Source organism: Palaemon carinicauda, chromosome 17 (assembly GCF_036898095.1).
Source record: "Palaemon carinicauda isolate YSFRI2023 chromosome 17, ASM3689809v2, whole genome shotgun sequence".
NCBI classification, from domain to species: domain Eukaryota; kingdom Metazoa; phylum Arthropoda; class Malacostraca; order Decapoda; family Palaemonidae; genus Palaemon; species Palaemon carinicauda.
This window is the reverse complement of record NC_090741.1, coordinates 101,610,705-101,627,154: the sequence shown is the minus strand read 5'-3', so window position 1 is coordinate 101,627,154 and position 16,450 is coordinate 101,610,705. Positions and strand designations below refer to the sequence as shown.

Genomic DNA, 16,450 nt, shown 5'->3' with positions numbered 1-16,450 from the left:
CCATAACGAGTAAAGATGGTTAAATCTAACACAGTTGTGATACAAAGCATTATTAATGGCACAGTGTCTGAGCATCATCAGGTACACATACATATGGTGCCTGAAGAGGTAGTTTTCAAAAGTGTTCCTCCATACCCCGGCATAAGTGACTTTCCTCGAGTTGATAAGCAGATTTTTTTTTCCTTTTGCTGTTGTTGTTGTTTGAACGGACCTCATATCTTCTTTTGCCGTGTTTTTTTTTTATAAATAAACCTGATGATTACTATGTGTTCTTATATTGATGCTTAATGTATATGTAAAGTGTTGTGGTAGTTTTGTTGAGTGTGGCAATACGTATGACAAATTGTTCAGTGAACCTAAAAACAATCAGAGGTTAAATAGATCAAGTGAGATCCGTCAGGCAGATGCTCTATTATTCATGTATTTATATGATTCCTGGTTGCTGGGGCTGGATCGGTTCTTGAATGGCAAGTGGCTGCGGGATTAAAGTTCAGCCTTGAGGATAGGCAGTGTTAGAGAATGTGTAGCTGTGAATACCTTATACTTAATGTTATAAGAGAAGGGCGGGAAGATGAATGATTTTCTCGGGAAAACAGCTAGTGGGCACCGGTCGATAGTTGCAAGTCCTAGTGTAGTAGTGGTTTAAATAAATGGTGAAACTGTGGTGGTGAGTTATGTTGTAAGATTGTGCCATGAACCAGGACAAGTAAAATCGAGGGATGAAGGAATATCTATTCCTACCCGTGTCCCGCCTAAAAAGCTCATATTTCCCTCAACTAGAGGGAGTTTATTGATGAGGCTGTGTAAAACTGATGTTATGATTTTTTTCACTTCGGGTATTCTGTATTTTAGTTGCAGAAGTCTTAAGAAGAAATGAGTGGAATTATTTATATTGTATTGTGTACATTTTTACATGCAATATTTATATATAATTTTTTTTTTCTTGAAGGTGTGTTATTTTTTTGGGGGTGATTTCTATATATATATATATATATATATATATATATATATATATATATATATATATATATATATATATATATATATACATTTTATGTTGTATTTCTGTTTATTACATGTCATGCCTATTCCGGGTCGTAGTGTCCTCCATATATCTTAGACTAGTGAGGGTGAGTGCCCACCTCCTCCCGGATTAAAGAGGTTGGGCGGGGGGAATAATGTCCTAATTCTTGTATGTAGATATGTGTTGTATATGAACTCTATAATCATGAGAATTCCACAAAAACCTATAACTCAGTATGTTGTTGTCTTTGGGCGCTCAAGTAGACAAAGCTCTCACACTTGAGAGAGTGATAGGTGTATACAGTATATTGTACTTACGAACCTTTTTGTAATAAAGAGAAAAAAAAACCCATATTCTGACGTCTCATTAACCATCTACATGTATATATATGCATATATATATATATATATATATATATATATATATATATATATATATATATATATATATATATAAATGTGTGTGTGTATGCATGCGTGTGTTTGTACAATGAACTTCAAAAAGCTAATTTTGCGGTGCCATTGCAAGTCAGTTCCTTAAATATCTCTTAACTAGGGAGTCTTTATAAAATGTAATCGATTGTTGTAGTTTTAATTTTATCTACATAACAATGATACCATTCATTTCAAAGGTTTTATAGGTAAATATGGATAAATAACCAGATCAAAATCTTAGCGAATTTATTACTGAGAACAAAGTTTTCTTATCAGAAAATTTCCATCAAAACTCATCAATGCCGACAATGCAGTAGTAGTAGTGATTTGCCTTTGAAACAGCTCTCCAATTCATACCAAATCCATATGGGTTCTGATCCAATCCAAGTAACCTAAAGGAACACAGGAAAATATTGCCATGAATATTTTTTTTTTTTACTTACAGAATGTTAGTAGATGAGTTTTCAAAATGTTTGCTAATGTATTTTTGAAAGAAAATTGAATGACGTTGAAACATTCAATAAATAAATATATTTGGAGGTAACTCACTTGTGACTCGTACGTAAACGTCTGGATAAGATGGACTGCAACCTTCAATACCGAAGGAAACTATTCCGATTTGTTCCGTAAAAGTTTTTTGTTGATACATTAATGGCCCTCCCGAATCTCCCTGTAATGGAAGATAATCCTTTAATATTAAATCTGCTTGAGCTATCATCCAAGGTCATAATACCCAGGTACAAATATGGGCTTTGTTAGAATTTTATAAAGTAGCAATCTACAGGGATTTTTAAAAGTAAAATGACACTTTCTCAAAAAACAAAAGGATTTAATGAGATGGACCTACCAGTATTAACTTATGCATCAGAAACTTGGAGCCTTACTAAAGTCTTAGAGCATCAGCTACTTAGAGGTCAAAGAACACTAGAAAGAATAATGGTTGGAATAACATGAAGAGACACTAAATAGCAACATGGATCCGGGAACAAACTAAAGTAGAAGAAATTTTAACATGTCAGAAAAATTATATGGACATGGGCAGGATATATAAGGAAATAGACATGGAAAAGACATGAAATGAGAGTGACAGATAATAGATGGACATTAACAATAACAGAATGGGTCCCTAGACATTACAAAAGAAGCAGGGAAAGGAAGAAAAGATGAAGGATTGACGAACTAAGAAAGTTTGCGGTCGTGGACTGGCATAGAAACACACAAAAAAAAAAAAAAAATGAAGCAAGTGGAAGGACATGTCTGAGGCCGTATTCCTGTAGTGGACTAGATACGGCTGATGATGATGATGATGATGATGATGATAATGATGATGATGACACTCTACCAAGAGTTTTATGAAGTAGGCTAGTTATGAGTTAAGAATCGACAGTCTTACACTACAGCTGTTGCCTGATGCCTCGTTGCTGGATAAAGCACAGATCATTTTATCACTGATTAGTTGGGGATCAATGTATTTCTTCTTGCATTCTTCAACCGTCACTGTTGTCATCACACCTTCAAGGAGAGCAGGTGAGGACGAGTTATCCATATCTAAGAGAAGAAGGATAAACTTTAGGAGGTTTCCATGTAAAAAGACTTTACCTCACTGTTATATATTTCATTTCCATGTTACTTATTTTCCATCACTAACTCCATCACTATCTAAGTTTGATACCTGAACCATAGTTCATATTAGGATTGGTATGTAGCCCTAACAGTGATAACTGTACTTAATTATCTCTTGAAAATCTAATAAAACTCTTTCTCTTTCATTATCTTAACTATTTATTAGTCAAAGCTCCATTCAAAATATTTTTTAAATTTTTTTTTGAATTACAATACGGTGCTGTGGGAGCAAGAACATGATCCCATATCAGTGTTTAAGCTGTCATGATAAGTGTAAAATTAAGTAGATTTGTTCAGTTGTAGGTTTCTTAAAATCATAATAGAGGAGACTCTTCATTTGCCGGTTAATGTATTTGTGTTGTTGTTTCCTGGTGTGATTTGGATATTTTTTTTCGATAAGTAACCAATAAACAGCGAAAAGGAGGATAATCTCTGAGTATTTACAATGGAAGTCTACGATCATAATACAAACAATACACTCACCCCCTATAGTCAGTCCCCATCCGCAAAGAGTGGCCTTTACATTGTCGTAGCTATAAAGAGAATTGGAAGGAAGGCAGATAGGCGAGATGGTGTTGTCGACGTCGAAGGAAATAGGATCAGCCACTTTGATGATGGCAATGTCATTTACAAAGGTTTTGTGATTGTACTGCTCATGCAGTATTATCTGTTGAAGGATTAGAGTTGGATGGTATTATTGGAAGCTTTTCAAAGTGAGATTGAGCCTCTGTGTTCAGTAATACAGTTTAGTGTGATTGAAATATTGCCTACTTAATAATTAAGAAGAAAAAGGAAGAAGAAGAATGGTCGAAATTTACCTTATCAATCTTGAGATACTTGGCTGTATCCGATGTCTTTCTGAAGTCATGCATTCCGACGACGGCCCGTGCTTTAGAATAATCGCTGTCCGAGATGACAATCAATTAATAAAAAGGTAAATAAATGAATGAAGAGCTGGTCAAAGTGGAATATTATATGGTTATCTTTCAAGTTTCTTTATCTTGCAATGTGAAAAAGATAGTCTTATTTGGTGGTGTTCACAAATAGATTGAAAATCAGATGTGTCAAAACTTCAGCATAAATGAAAGCTCTTCAAAGCTTGCGGATAGATGAATCTTATGTTAGAACACTTGAAGATGTCTATACGGGAAGTACAGCAATCTAAAAGTACATAGAGATGGCCTAATAATTGATTTGATAATAGATACAGGAGATTTTATAGTACTGAAAATGGTTGACCTTTACACAAAATGTCTGCAAGAATGTTTTATGCCTACAGTTTGGAAAATAATCTATCATTGCAATAATTTACAAAAAAAAAAAGAACATACAAAAGACCTGGAAAATTGCCAACCAGAAAGTTTATGTAATATGAAATATCTTTACAAAGATCATATTAGGATAATAGAAAGATAGCTAGACTTTAATTCACCAATAGAGCAGGCTGGTTTTAAAAGCAGGTATCCGACAACGGACCCTATCCATATAAGTAACAAACTAATGGAAACCACTATGTATGGCATTTTTAGGCTGTGAGAAAGCTTTTGATTCTGTCAAAACTTCATCAGTAATAAAATCCCTTCAAAGACAAGGAATAGATGAATTTTATGTTAAAACAACCATCCTAAAACAATATAAGGATAGTGAGAAAATTCTGATTGAGGAAGGAGATAGACAGGGAGACTTCATCTCTCCTAAATTATTTATATTGGGAATGACAGAATGGGTCCCTAGAGATTGCAAAAGAATGAAGATAAGACGATGGAATGACAAACAAAAAATTTGCTGGTATAAACCGTCATAGAAAGACTACAAACAGACGCGAGTGGAAGGACATGTCTAAGTCCTTTGTCCTGCAGTGGAATAGTAATGGCTGATAATGATGATGACTCATATATAAGCTTATTAAAATTTTTCAAACGAACCAGGTATTACCATTGAATTTAAATATTAAGACAAAATGCATACTGAATTATTGGTAAAGTACATGGAGATTTTTAGGAGATTCATACAGAAAAATAGTATTGCCCTTAATTTGAAATATGCTGGAAATAAATTATTTAATCACGCAAAGAATACTAGAATTAGGTATAGAATAATTTACTGTATATCATAAAAGCAGTGAGCAGCTGTAAGGATATGGCGGTTGCTGATGATGGATCCTCCACAGAAAGGGAGGTAATTTTGAAAAAGGAACCCCACTTGCCAGGGGTACTCGTGGGGCAACGCTTCTGTGCCCCCAACGATTCTCTCCACGTTCCTTTTGCCACAGGCTGAAGAAAGACAAAAAGAATTAGATTGAACAACTGCTTTCCACGTTCGTTTTCTTACGAGCTCAGGAGATAAAACTAAAAGTAATTTGAGTGTTTCCATTAATATGTTTACATCTTAAACAAAGGAATCCAAATATGTCCGAGGAAAAAAATGATCTTTGTAAACACCAGAGTTTACATTTTTAGTCAAGTCCCGAGATAGAAACTGCTTGACGAGGAAAAAATATGAGTTGTTTTTTGTTAACTTATATTAATAGTCACTCGTTAAGATATCTGTATCATATACAGAGCTACGTATACACACACACACACACACATACACACATATATATATATATATATATATATATATATATATATATATAACAACTCCAACCATGTATATATTTAATATACACATATAAATGCTTATATAGGTCATAGCTGAATAAAGAAAATATGTTGTCATTATCTCAAATGGATTAGATATATCAAGAAATTGATGGAAATAAAACAAATGAAATGAAACGCAATACTTACTCGTTGCTAAGATTTTGCATTGCAAGTTTCCATTATAAGACGAAAGTGTATTTTCTGCCTTAATCTTCAGAAAGGTTCCAGCTTGTCTGTTCTTCAGGCTATAAGTCCTACTGCAAAGCCTGTCCAGAATTCATATGATATGAGGTATTTTGCGCGTGTATATATATATATATATATATATATATATATATATATATATATATATATATATATATATATATATAGATATATATAAATATATATAAGTATATATATATATATATATATATATATATATATATATATATATATATATATATATATATATATATTACACAGTTTGTCAAAAATGTGTGTGGTATGTCTTGGTACCTCACTGGCAATTTCAATTTATTTATTATCTTTAGATAAATTAAAAACACAACCACTCGATTCTTTATCAAAACACGAAAAACTCCCAATACTTTTTTAAAACACAAAAGCATACAATCCTTTTCTGCACAATAAACACTTTCAATACATGTTCAACACATGAAACATTTATGATACTTTTTAATAAATGAAACACCTACGTTACATTTTCACGACAAGAAACCCTTTCACTACTTTTCCAAAACATGCAACCACCAAAAGGAGGAATTAGGCCTACCTCAAATTGATGTGTTTGTACCCAATCAGCACTTGTCCATCACCGCAGTCAAGCGAATTCTTATATGACTTCAGGTCACAGCTGAAGACGATAGAAGAAGCAGGACTTGAGTCTTCCGAGATCTGAATTGAAACATATCTTAAGAAAAGTGTTATAGACAGAGCATTATTAGTGCTTCAATACACAGGTCTTTTAGACAAGTTTTTTTCAAGTAACGTGAAAAGTAACTTTAGGTCATGGATTCATTTTCTTGGTAAGAAAAAATAGTATATTGAAGCAGCATTGCACTTTACCATTTTTACTTTGTTTCCGTCTTGTTTTAGAATCGAGAGGAAAGATTCCTTCTTCTGTCTCACCTTATACTCGATGTATTTCGATGTCTGTCTGTCGCGGAAAGTGAAGGAAAATGACGCTGTCTCACCGGGCTCCAAGATCACAGTTTCCTTGTCTGGTATGAAACAGAAGAAATGTCAGGACACTGTCATCTTTAATTCAAAATATGTAACATTTCCCAATGCAACATACACAATGTCCTTAAATGTCCCAAATTTCTAGAGGGGCGAATGGCAATCAGACATTTCCACTGCTGTAAGATTGCAGGTTTCTGAAATTGATAACATCTTTGCCCTACTCTGGTGTTTTTAAAAATTATCTTGTCTAAGAAAAGCCAACGTTTCAAAACAGTTAAGTAGAACTTGTTATAGTTTTCAAAAGTTGTTGAGCTAAAATGTTTCCCCAAAGTTACCATCATTTGAATTATCCTTCCAATCTTCTTCTAACACCGCGTGAGTAGCAAATCCAGCTTCCTCGTCTTCTGGAAGCATTAGCGGATGATCGGCATTTCTTGATAGAAAACCTTCGTTAAAGGAAACATTTTCGTCCCATCTATTTCATAAGAACAAAAAATAAAATAAAAAATACAGGACAGTTCATTCATAATGAATGAGTAGCACACTTGACCCTACATAGATTATACAAATGCCAATTTAGCCAAATTGTGGGATTATAATCCAAATGTGAGATTGAAAGTTAAATTCTCAAAACAAAGAAATTCACAGAAGTTACTCACATTAACCTCAAGGATTCAGTTTCCCTTCCCATCTGGAACAATAAATCATCAAAATTTAAATGTGGTACTCAAGAATGATGTTGAATAAATTCACATGGAAGACAATTTCATAATCTCAGTTCTCTGAAGTACAAGAATGAATATATTTATTGCTCTTACGAGGAATAGGAGGATTGGGATCTTGCAAAGTATGTGCATTGCAAATGGTGATGATGGATGGAGACCTTTGCTTCAAAGCTCTGTAGACTTGGTTCTTTCTCTGCCAGAAAACCCTTCAGGACTGATCCTTCACCACAAAGCTGCTGAGGACTGAACTTTTGCCAAACACTGATCAGGACTGGATGATGTCTCTCTCCTCTTGTGGCAACCACTGGTCTTTCAGGTCTTTTTATACAGAGCAACCCCTTATAGCTCCCCTTCTTAGGGGTACCCTTCTAATCTAATGATCTAGATTCGGTATGAAAGGGATGCTGTCTAATGGTCTCAATGAAGGCAGAAGTGTCATGAAACACTGATCATAAAGTATTCCGTTCTAAAGAAGCCGGAAAACGTATTTTTCGTTTTTTTATCAATAATTGAGAAGATTTTAAATTTTGTGAAAAGGAAAATGAGATTAATGTATATGATAGGAAGAAGGTATCCTAATTAGCCCAAAAAGTGTACCACAAGCAGTCAATGACCCCACCTTTGAACGAGCCTTTGGTCCCAATGTTGTGTGGAATTAGTTTGACAGAAGCATCTGCAAAAGAATATTAATTTTGGTCATAATTTTCACTCAAGCAAAACACTCACTCTGTAACTTAGAGGCTCACATCTTACACATGTACATAAAAGTAGGTACATATTTGTGCACAAAGACTCTCTCTCTCTCTCTCTCTCTCTCTCTCTCTCTCTCTCTCTCTCTCTCTCTCTCTCTCTCTCTCTCTCTCTCTCTCTGTATATATATATATATATATATATATATATATATATATGTATATAGATATGTATATATATATATATATATATATATATATATATATATATATATATATATATATATAGTAATGAAAGCCCTTCAAAAACAAGAAATAGATGAATCTTATGTTAGAAGACTTGAAGATATCAATACAGGAAGTACAGTAATCCTAAAACTACGTAAAGATAATGAAAAATTTCCGATTGAGAAAGGAATTAGACAGGGAGACACCATCTCTCCTAAATTATTCGCAGCATGTCTAGAAGAATTTCTTAAGAATTTGGTTTGGGAAAATGTAGGAATTAATATTAATGGGGAATACCTGACCAACATAAGATTCATACATGATATAGTTGTCTTTAGTGAATCATGGGAGGAATCACAAAAGATGATAGAAGATTTTAAAAGAGAAAGCAGAAATGAAGGACTGAAAATTAATATCAGTAAAACTAAGATAATGTTCAATGAAAATGCTGAGAGACAACAAATAAGAGTTTTGGACGAGCCTATGGAGATGAAAATATGTGCTTAGGACAGACAATAACTGTTTCCCCAGGACAGGAGACTGAAATTAAAAGAAGGATACGCATATAATAGGGATTGAGTGTATTTGGTAAACAAAATGAGATTATGAAGAGTAATATGCCACTTTTTCTAAAAAGAAAAGTATTCAATGAGATGGCCTTATCAGTATTAACTTATGCATCAGAAACTTGGACCCTTACTAAAGCCTTAGAACATAAGCAAGTTACAACTCAGAGAGATATGGAAAGAATAATGATGGGAATAACTCTAAGAGACAGAAAAGAGCAACATGGATCCGAGAGTATATTAAAGTAAAGGATATTCCAACAACTTGAAAGAAAAAGAAATAGACATGGGCAGCAAATTATTGTGAATGACAGACAATAGATGGACATTAAGAATAACAGAATGGGTAACTAGAGATTGTAAAAGAAGCAGAGGAAGGAAGAGATGATGATGGATCGACGAACTAAGAAATTTTGCAGGTGTGGACTGGCATAGAAAGACCATAAACAGATGCAAGTGGAATGACATGTCTAAGGCCTTTGTTCTACAGTGGACTAGTAACGGCTGATGACGATAATTATATATATGTATATATATATATATATATATATATATATATATATATATATATATATATATATGTGTGTGTGTGTGTGTGTGCATGTATATATATATATATATATATATATATATATATATATATATACACACATATATGTATGTATATATATATATATTTATATATATATATATATATATATATATATATATATACATATATATATGTATATATATATATATACACATATATGTATGTATATATATATATATTTATATATATATGTATATATATATATATATATATATATATATATATATATATATATATACATATATAATTAGCTGACCTAGAGTATGCTGACGACGCTGCCTTTATTAGCAAAACAACACAGGACATGCAAACCTTGCTTACCAGAAAGTATGAAATATCACATGAGGTTGTGCTTAATATTAATAGAAGAAAGACAGAGATGATGAGAATTAAATATGCAATGGAAGATGAAATATCATTGGAGGGAGAAAAGATTAATGAGGTGGAATCATTTGAATATTTAGGAAATATGATCTCCAATACAGGATCTTTACAATTTGACTTTAATGGAAGATTGAAGAAAGCAAATCAGACGAAGGATAGGTTAAGTAAAATTTGGAAATCAAATCGCTTGAAATTACACATAAACATCAGGCTATATATCAGTTTAGTGAGATCGGTGTTACTGGATGGACATGAGTCGTGGCATCACGATGAGACAATATCCAACAGATTTTATAGATTTGAGAACAAAGCCCTCAGAAGATTTAAACGGCAGGACAGTATTAGAAATAAAACTATAAGAGGGATTACTTAAGTACCATATGTGGAAGAGATCATGGTGAAGGGTAGATGGAGATGGTTTGGGCATGCTATTCGCACTCCCAACACTCCCCAAGAGAGATTAGTTAACCAAACTTTTATCTGGGCTCCACAAGGCACTAAAAAAGTTGGAAGACCCAGGCCTACATGGCTGAGGACTATAAAGCGTGAAGTAGGAGATGATGAATGGAAAAATATTGATTTAAAAGCTCAAGATAGAAACGACTGACGAAATCTAAGTGAGGCCCTTTCCATCAACATGCGTAGGAGGAGATGTATGGTGTATCGGCTCCTCCATGTTGACCAGTTTTTCCGACTTTTTTTCTATAGTCTATGGATTTGATCAATTACTTTATTTATATTTCTGTACATATTGTTTTTTATATAATTCTTGTTAATCTAGTTTTTATGTATGATGTCTCTTTTTTATTACCATTAATTCTTATGCTGTCTGGAGACATTGAGCGAAATCCGGGACCAGTATGTCCTAGATTTCGTCAATGTCGTCTACTGCATTGCAATATTCGTGGTCTTCATACAAATATCCAAGACCTTACAGTTGTGTCCAGACAATATGGTATTCTTTTATGCTCAGAAACTTTGGTTTCTAATATGAGGCACTCATCTGAGCTCCTTATAATTGGTATTAAGAAGCTAATAATGTTGAACTGTGATGACATCTCAAGGGCCAGGGCAATAGCGGTGTATATCAGGACTGAGTAACCTGCTTCTCATAAGTCCTGCTATCAATGTGGATGTCATGAGATTCAGGTAATAAATATTTGTTGCAGACATAACAAATTTTATTTGTGTTCGATCTACTGAAATCCAGACATGGATGATTCTATCTTCGATTCTCTTCTTACCATTTTGGCTAGGATACAAGAAGATGATAGAAAGGCTTCTTTTGTCTTTGTTGGTGATTTCAATGCTCAATATAGGGAGTGGTTAAGTTCTATCTCTCCTACCGATCTCCATGGCTTATGAGCTTTAGACTTTGCCTCTGAATCAGGCTGTGAGCAAATCATAAGTGAAGCTACTCACAGATCTGGTAATTGTTTGGACCTCGTATACACTGACTCCCCTGGCGTTATAACAAGTAAGCTTGGTTCTCCAGTCGGGATATATGATCATGCCTTGATTTCATTAGAAGTGAAGACTGAGCAGCCTGTCCCTGATGTATCATACTCTTGTAAAATTTATATGAAATCTCAAGCAGACTGGAATGGGATTTTGCATGATCTTACGTTCTTGAATTGGTCACAGTTATATAGTAGTGTTGATCCTGTTGTCCCTTTGAATGAGAATCTAGTCAACATAATTGGTGAAGGACAAACCGTGGTTCAATGATGATTGTAGACGTGCTTATTTGGAGAAGCAGGAGGCCTATCATCTTTGGAAGGGAAAGAGATCAGATTTGACATGGAATAACTATATTCAGCTTAGAGCTTTTGCTCAGAGAGTTTATGCTTCAACTGAAAAAGAATACAATTTAATCATAAAAGAAACCCTTTCTTGTACAACTCAGGAACAGAAATGGTGGTCTAGCCTTAAATCTGCACTCTTTGGTGTAGATGCAACAGTTCCTCCTTTACTTAAACTAGATGGCTCAGTCACTCACTGTACAAAGGGAAAGGCAACCCTTTTGTCTGATGTTTTTGATAATAAACCGTGATGAAAAACTTGAACTTCCTCATTCCTGTTTTCCTGAGGCTAAATTAACTAGTTGAGTTTTTGAACATCTTCTGGCAAAACGTCTTAATAGGTTTGCTGAAGGTAATCATTTATTCCCTAGTTTGCAATTTGGTTTACATAAATGCCTTGGAGCTTGTGATGCCCTTTTTACAATCACCAATGCTGTACAGAAATCCCTTGATTTTAGCCTTGATTTTATTGCTTCCTTTAACCATGTTAATCATGAGGCCCTTGTTTTCAAACTCAAACAGTTGGGAGTGGGTGGGTCATTTCTTAGTATTATTATTGATTTTTTAAGCAATAGATCTCAAAGAGTTATTGTTGATGGGCACCATAGTGAGTAAAGGAATGTGATATCTGGTGTTCTACAGGGTAGTGTTCTTGGCCCATTACTTTTCATACTATATACACATGACATGTGGTTTGGCCTAGAAAGCAAGCTTGTTGCATATGCAGATGATACTACTCTCTTTGCATCAATTCCATCTCCTGAATGTAGATCTGGGGTTGGTGAATCCCTTAATAGAGATCTAGCTAAAATTAGTGCATGGTGCAAATTATGGGGTATGAAGTTGAATCCTAATAATACTCAAAGTATGATTGTAAGTAGGTCAAGGTTAGTGGCTCCTTAACATCTGGATCTCAGTATTGATAATGTTTCTTTAACTTTGTATGACTCTTTTAAAATTCTAGGTGTGATTCTTGACAGCAAATTTACTTTTGAGAAACACATCGGGTCTGTGTATTCTTCAATTGCACAAAAAATTGGCTTATTGTGAAAGTCTTACAAGTTGAATTTGTAGAACTTCAAAAGTTCAAAGTTGCAGCAAATGTTTTTATGATGAGCAGGCTGACATAAGTCTATTTATAGTTTATATATGGCCTATCTGTTTTGAAGTTGTTACTGTTTGTAGAATGATTTATAGTTAATTTGTTCTCATCATTTATTTATTTCATTTTTTCCTTTCCTCACTGGGCTATTTTTCCTTGTTGGAGCCCTTGGACTTATGGCATCTTGCTTTTCCAACTAGGGTTGTAGCTTGGCTAGTAATAATAATAATAATAATAATATATATATATATATATATATATATATATATATTCATATATATATATATATATATATATATATATATATATATATATATATATATATATATATATATATATATATATATGTTTGTGTGTGTGGTTGTACTGTATATATATATATATAAATATATATATATATATATATATATATATATATATATATATATATATATATATATATATTTCTTTCCAGTCACGCTGAGTTGCATTGCCAGACGTATAAAAACTCGGTCTCTCCCGGTTCTTCCGGTAGGGGGAGACAATAGTTCTACCCTGGTGAGAATGGGTACCCCGAGAGGTACACTCAGATACCACAACCACCGTGTAGTAGTTAGGAAAGGAGGACAGAGTGGGAAGGGTTGAGTCTGTGTGTGTGCATATCTGCCTAAATATTTAGCTGTCATTTTTAGCGGGTTTTGTACACTAGTGTCACAGAATAGTTGATAGAACCTTTATAGTTGCATGATCAATTCACTGAAACCTGGTGACCATTCAGAAACAGGTCTGTAACCATCATCTTCATATCTTATCGTACCAACATTGTATCCACTGCATAGTAGCTTAATTTAAAGGTCCAAATTTGTACAGATTATCCCCTGTTCACACCCATGAATTATGTGGCCCATTGTCTGAATGAGATGCCCACATGGGCACTCAGCAGAGGGGGCGAGAACCCCACTTATGAAGATTGCCTCCAGCCCTTCCAACTCTAGTTCTTTCTCAATTAAGTGTAACCCAATAATGCTGTCTACAGAGGTGGTTTGTTCTATGGGAAAGAGACTCACATGGGTTCTGGATGGCCTCACCATGTGGGCCATGGTCTTTTTCTCTTCAGCATTCTAGGTGGTAAGTTGCTGACTCCTGGGGTCAAGGTTAGTGGTGGTCATGAAGCTCTTGCGGGATTTAAATCTTTGCCTAACCACCCAGTGATCATATAGCAGGTGCCTCTCATCATTCTCTTGTTTATATTTTTGGGTCTTTGAATGGGCTGCTCAGCTGATGTTCGGTGGTGCAATGCCTGCCAATCTATTGAGTACTGGAAGGGGTGTTGGTCTTAAGGCACCAGTAATTATGCAACATGCTTCGTTAAGTTCAGCTTCAACTTTATGGGAATTGTCTAAAGGTTGAAGGATTTGTTCCCTAGTTTGAATAGACAAGTTTGCTAAGGAGGTTATTTCTGGTAGCTACCTTCTCCTTTCCGTTCCTGCTTCCCAAAAGATAGTGTTTGGTCTAATTTAATGCTTAAATAGACAGGGAAGCTATCGTTCTTCAGTTTCTTATCATTCTACGAGATGTTCAACTGCCTTTTTGCCTAGTAATTTTTAAAAGGGAAAGTAGATACCTGTGTTTTGTCTGGGTTGACATTTAGGAAGTTTTGCTTGAAGTGTACCAACCGTGTCACACGATCGTACATAGTTCATTTTGTGCTTGTATCTTCGCTCTACGCTCTCGCACTAAAAAGAACCTGAAAAAACATGTCTGTTTTTCTCAATGGTAACGGTGTCGATTTTTGAACATGAAATTTCCTGTTGCCTTGAGCTTTTGTATATAAAGGAGAGCGTTCAATAATAAACTCATTCAGTTGCTTCCATCCTGTCTTTGAGTCACAACCTTCTCTTGGCCCGTCACATTGGTGACCCCGGAGCGACTCGCTCCTCCCGCCTTCCCACCCCTCCTCTCACCGTTACTATGATACCCTCAAATCATACCTTCTGCAGCAGTACTAGCCATCGCCAGCCACCCGTACAGCAAAGCTTTTTCAGCTCTCTCAACAACCATTGGGGGACCAAAGGGCTTCCCTCACCCTCAGGAAAATGACCAGTATCACTCGCCTACAACCTGCCGCAGACAGCTCTCCTCGTGAAGTGAACCTACTTCATGCCCTTTGGGTAAGCCGGTTACCCGAACCTGTACGCGCGTCCATACCCGATGTCAATAGTTTACCCATAAAGGACTTGGTGACCAAAGCCTACGCCCTTATGGACAGTCACTTCATGACCTTCAAAACCTCCATCAACACCTCTACTCCTGACGAAGATGACACCTATTTAACTTCAACCAAAGCTGACTTGAATGCTGTAGGACACACACGCCTATGAATGCCGTAGGACACACACGCCTATGAATGACATAGGACACATACGCCTATGAATGCCGTAGGGCTATAAATGCCGTTTGACACATACGCCTATGAACCCGGTAGGACACACACGCCTATGAATGCCGTAGGACACGCCTATGAATGCCGCAGGACACACGCCCATGAATGCCGTAGGATACATATGCCTACCCCGTGACGAGTCGGAGCGGCAACAAAGCCACCCGTCATCCACCACTCGCTCGCGCCCCAACCAACGACTTCTACAGCCACTCACTGCCGCTAATCGGCGCAGTTTTTGCTACTACCACTCCAGATTCAGGGCGCCCTATTTAACATGTACAGTATGTCATTTTTAAAGGGGGAGCCATGTACCAACCGCATGTCACACGATCGTACATAGTTAATTTTGTGCTTGTATCTTCGCTCTCCCCTCGCACTAAAAAGAATCTGAAAAAACATGTCTGTTTTTCTCAATGGAAACGGTGTCGATTTTTTAACATGAAATTTCCTGTTGCCTTGAGCTTTTGTATATAAAGGAGAGCATTTAATAATAAACTCACTCAGTTGCTTCCATCCTGTGTTTGAGTCACAACCTTCTCTTGGCCCGTCACAGAAGTATTCTGTAATATCTTTCAAAGCATCTGATAATTTACTCTCATTGGTAGTAAATGAATCTGACTGGATGGCTAGGCACAGATCATCTGCATGTAAAAATCTACAGATATCTCTAATTTGTGACTGTGCTTGGTATGGATGATGAAAGACATGGGGCCAACACAGATCCCTGTGGAAAGCCGGTTTTCTGTTTTCGCCACTTGCTTTTCCTACCGTCCATTTCAACAAAGAAAAGTCTTTTACTCAGCAGTAACTGGATAACATGAACAATATTTGAGTTGCAAGTAACTGGCAAGGTTTAAAAGAAACATCCGGTGGTTCACGGTGTCATAGGTTGATATTAGGTCAGCAAATACTACCCCTGTGATTTTCCCAAACTCAAACCTATTCTTCATATACTGAGTGATGCTAAGTACTTGAGAGCAGTAGGATCTTCCTGCCCTGAAACAAGCCTGATCTGGTGTCAGTTGTTTG

General features: G+C 35.5%; 1 protein-coding gene across 1 annotated transcript; it reads right to left on the bottom strand.

Moving 5' to 3' along the window:
* Positions 1–1,740: 1,740 nt before the first annotated feature.
* Positions 1,741–7,917, bottom strand: LOC137656151 (chymotrypsin B-like). Its single transcript, XM_068390325.1, has 12 exons — positions 7,730–7,917; positions 7,571–7,602; positions 7,247–7,386; positions 6,858–6,949; positions 6,502–6,623; positions 5,874–5,992; positions 5,186–5,354; positions 3,900–3,984; positions 3,565–3,748; positions 2,852–3,006; positions 2,008–2,128; positions 1,741–1,850 (listed from the first exon to the last, which is right to left on the bottom strand). Exons 1-12 carry the CDS (start codon positions 7,766–7,768, stop codon positions 1,810–1,812), a joined length of 1,299 nt encoding a protein of 432 aa, XP_068246426.1. The 5' UTR covers positions 7,769–7,917; the 3' UTR covers positions 1,741–1,809.
* Between the last annotated feature and the right edge of the window lie 8,533 nt (positions 7,918–16,450).

Coding starts and splice junctions, on each gene's coding strand:
- LOC137656151 (XM_068390325.1), bottom strand. CDS start 7,768: ATGCACATACTTTGCAAGATCCCAATCCTCCTATTCCTC. Junction 6,624..6,857: donor CGAAATACATCGAGTATAAG/GTGAGACAGAAG, acceptor GTTTCAATTCAG/ATCTCGGAAGACTCAAGTCC. Junction 1,851..2,007: donor CGTTTACGTACGAGTCACAA/GTGAGTTACCTC, acceptor GTGTTCCTTTAG/GTTACTTGGATTGGATCAGA.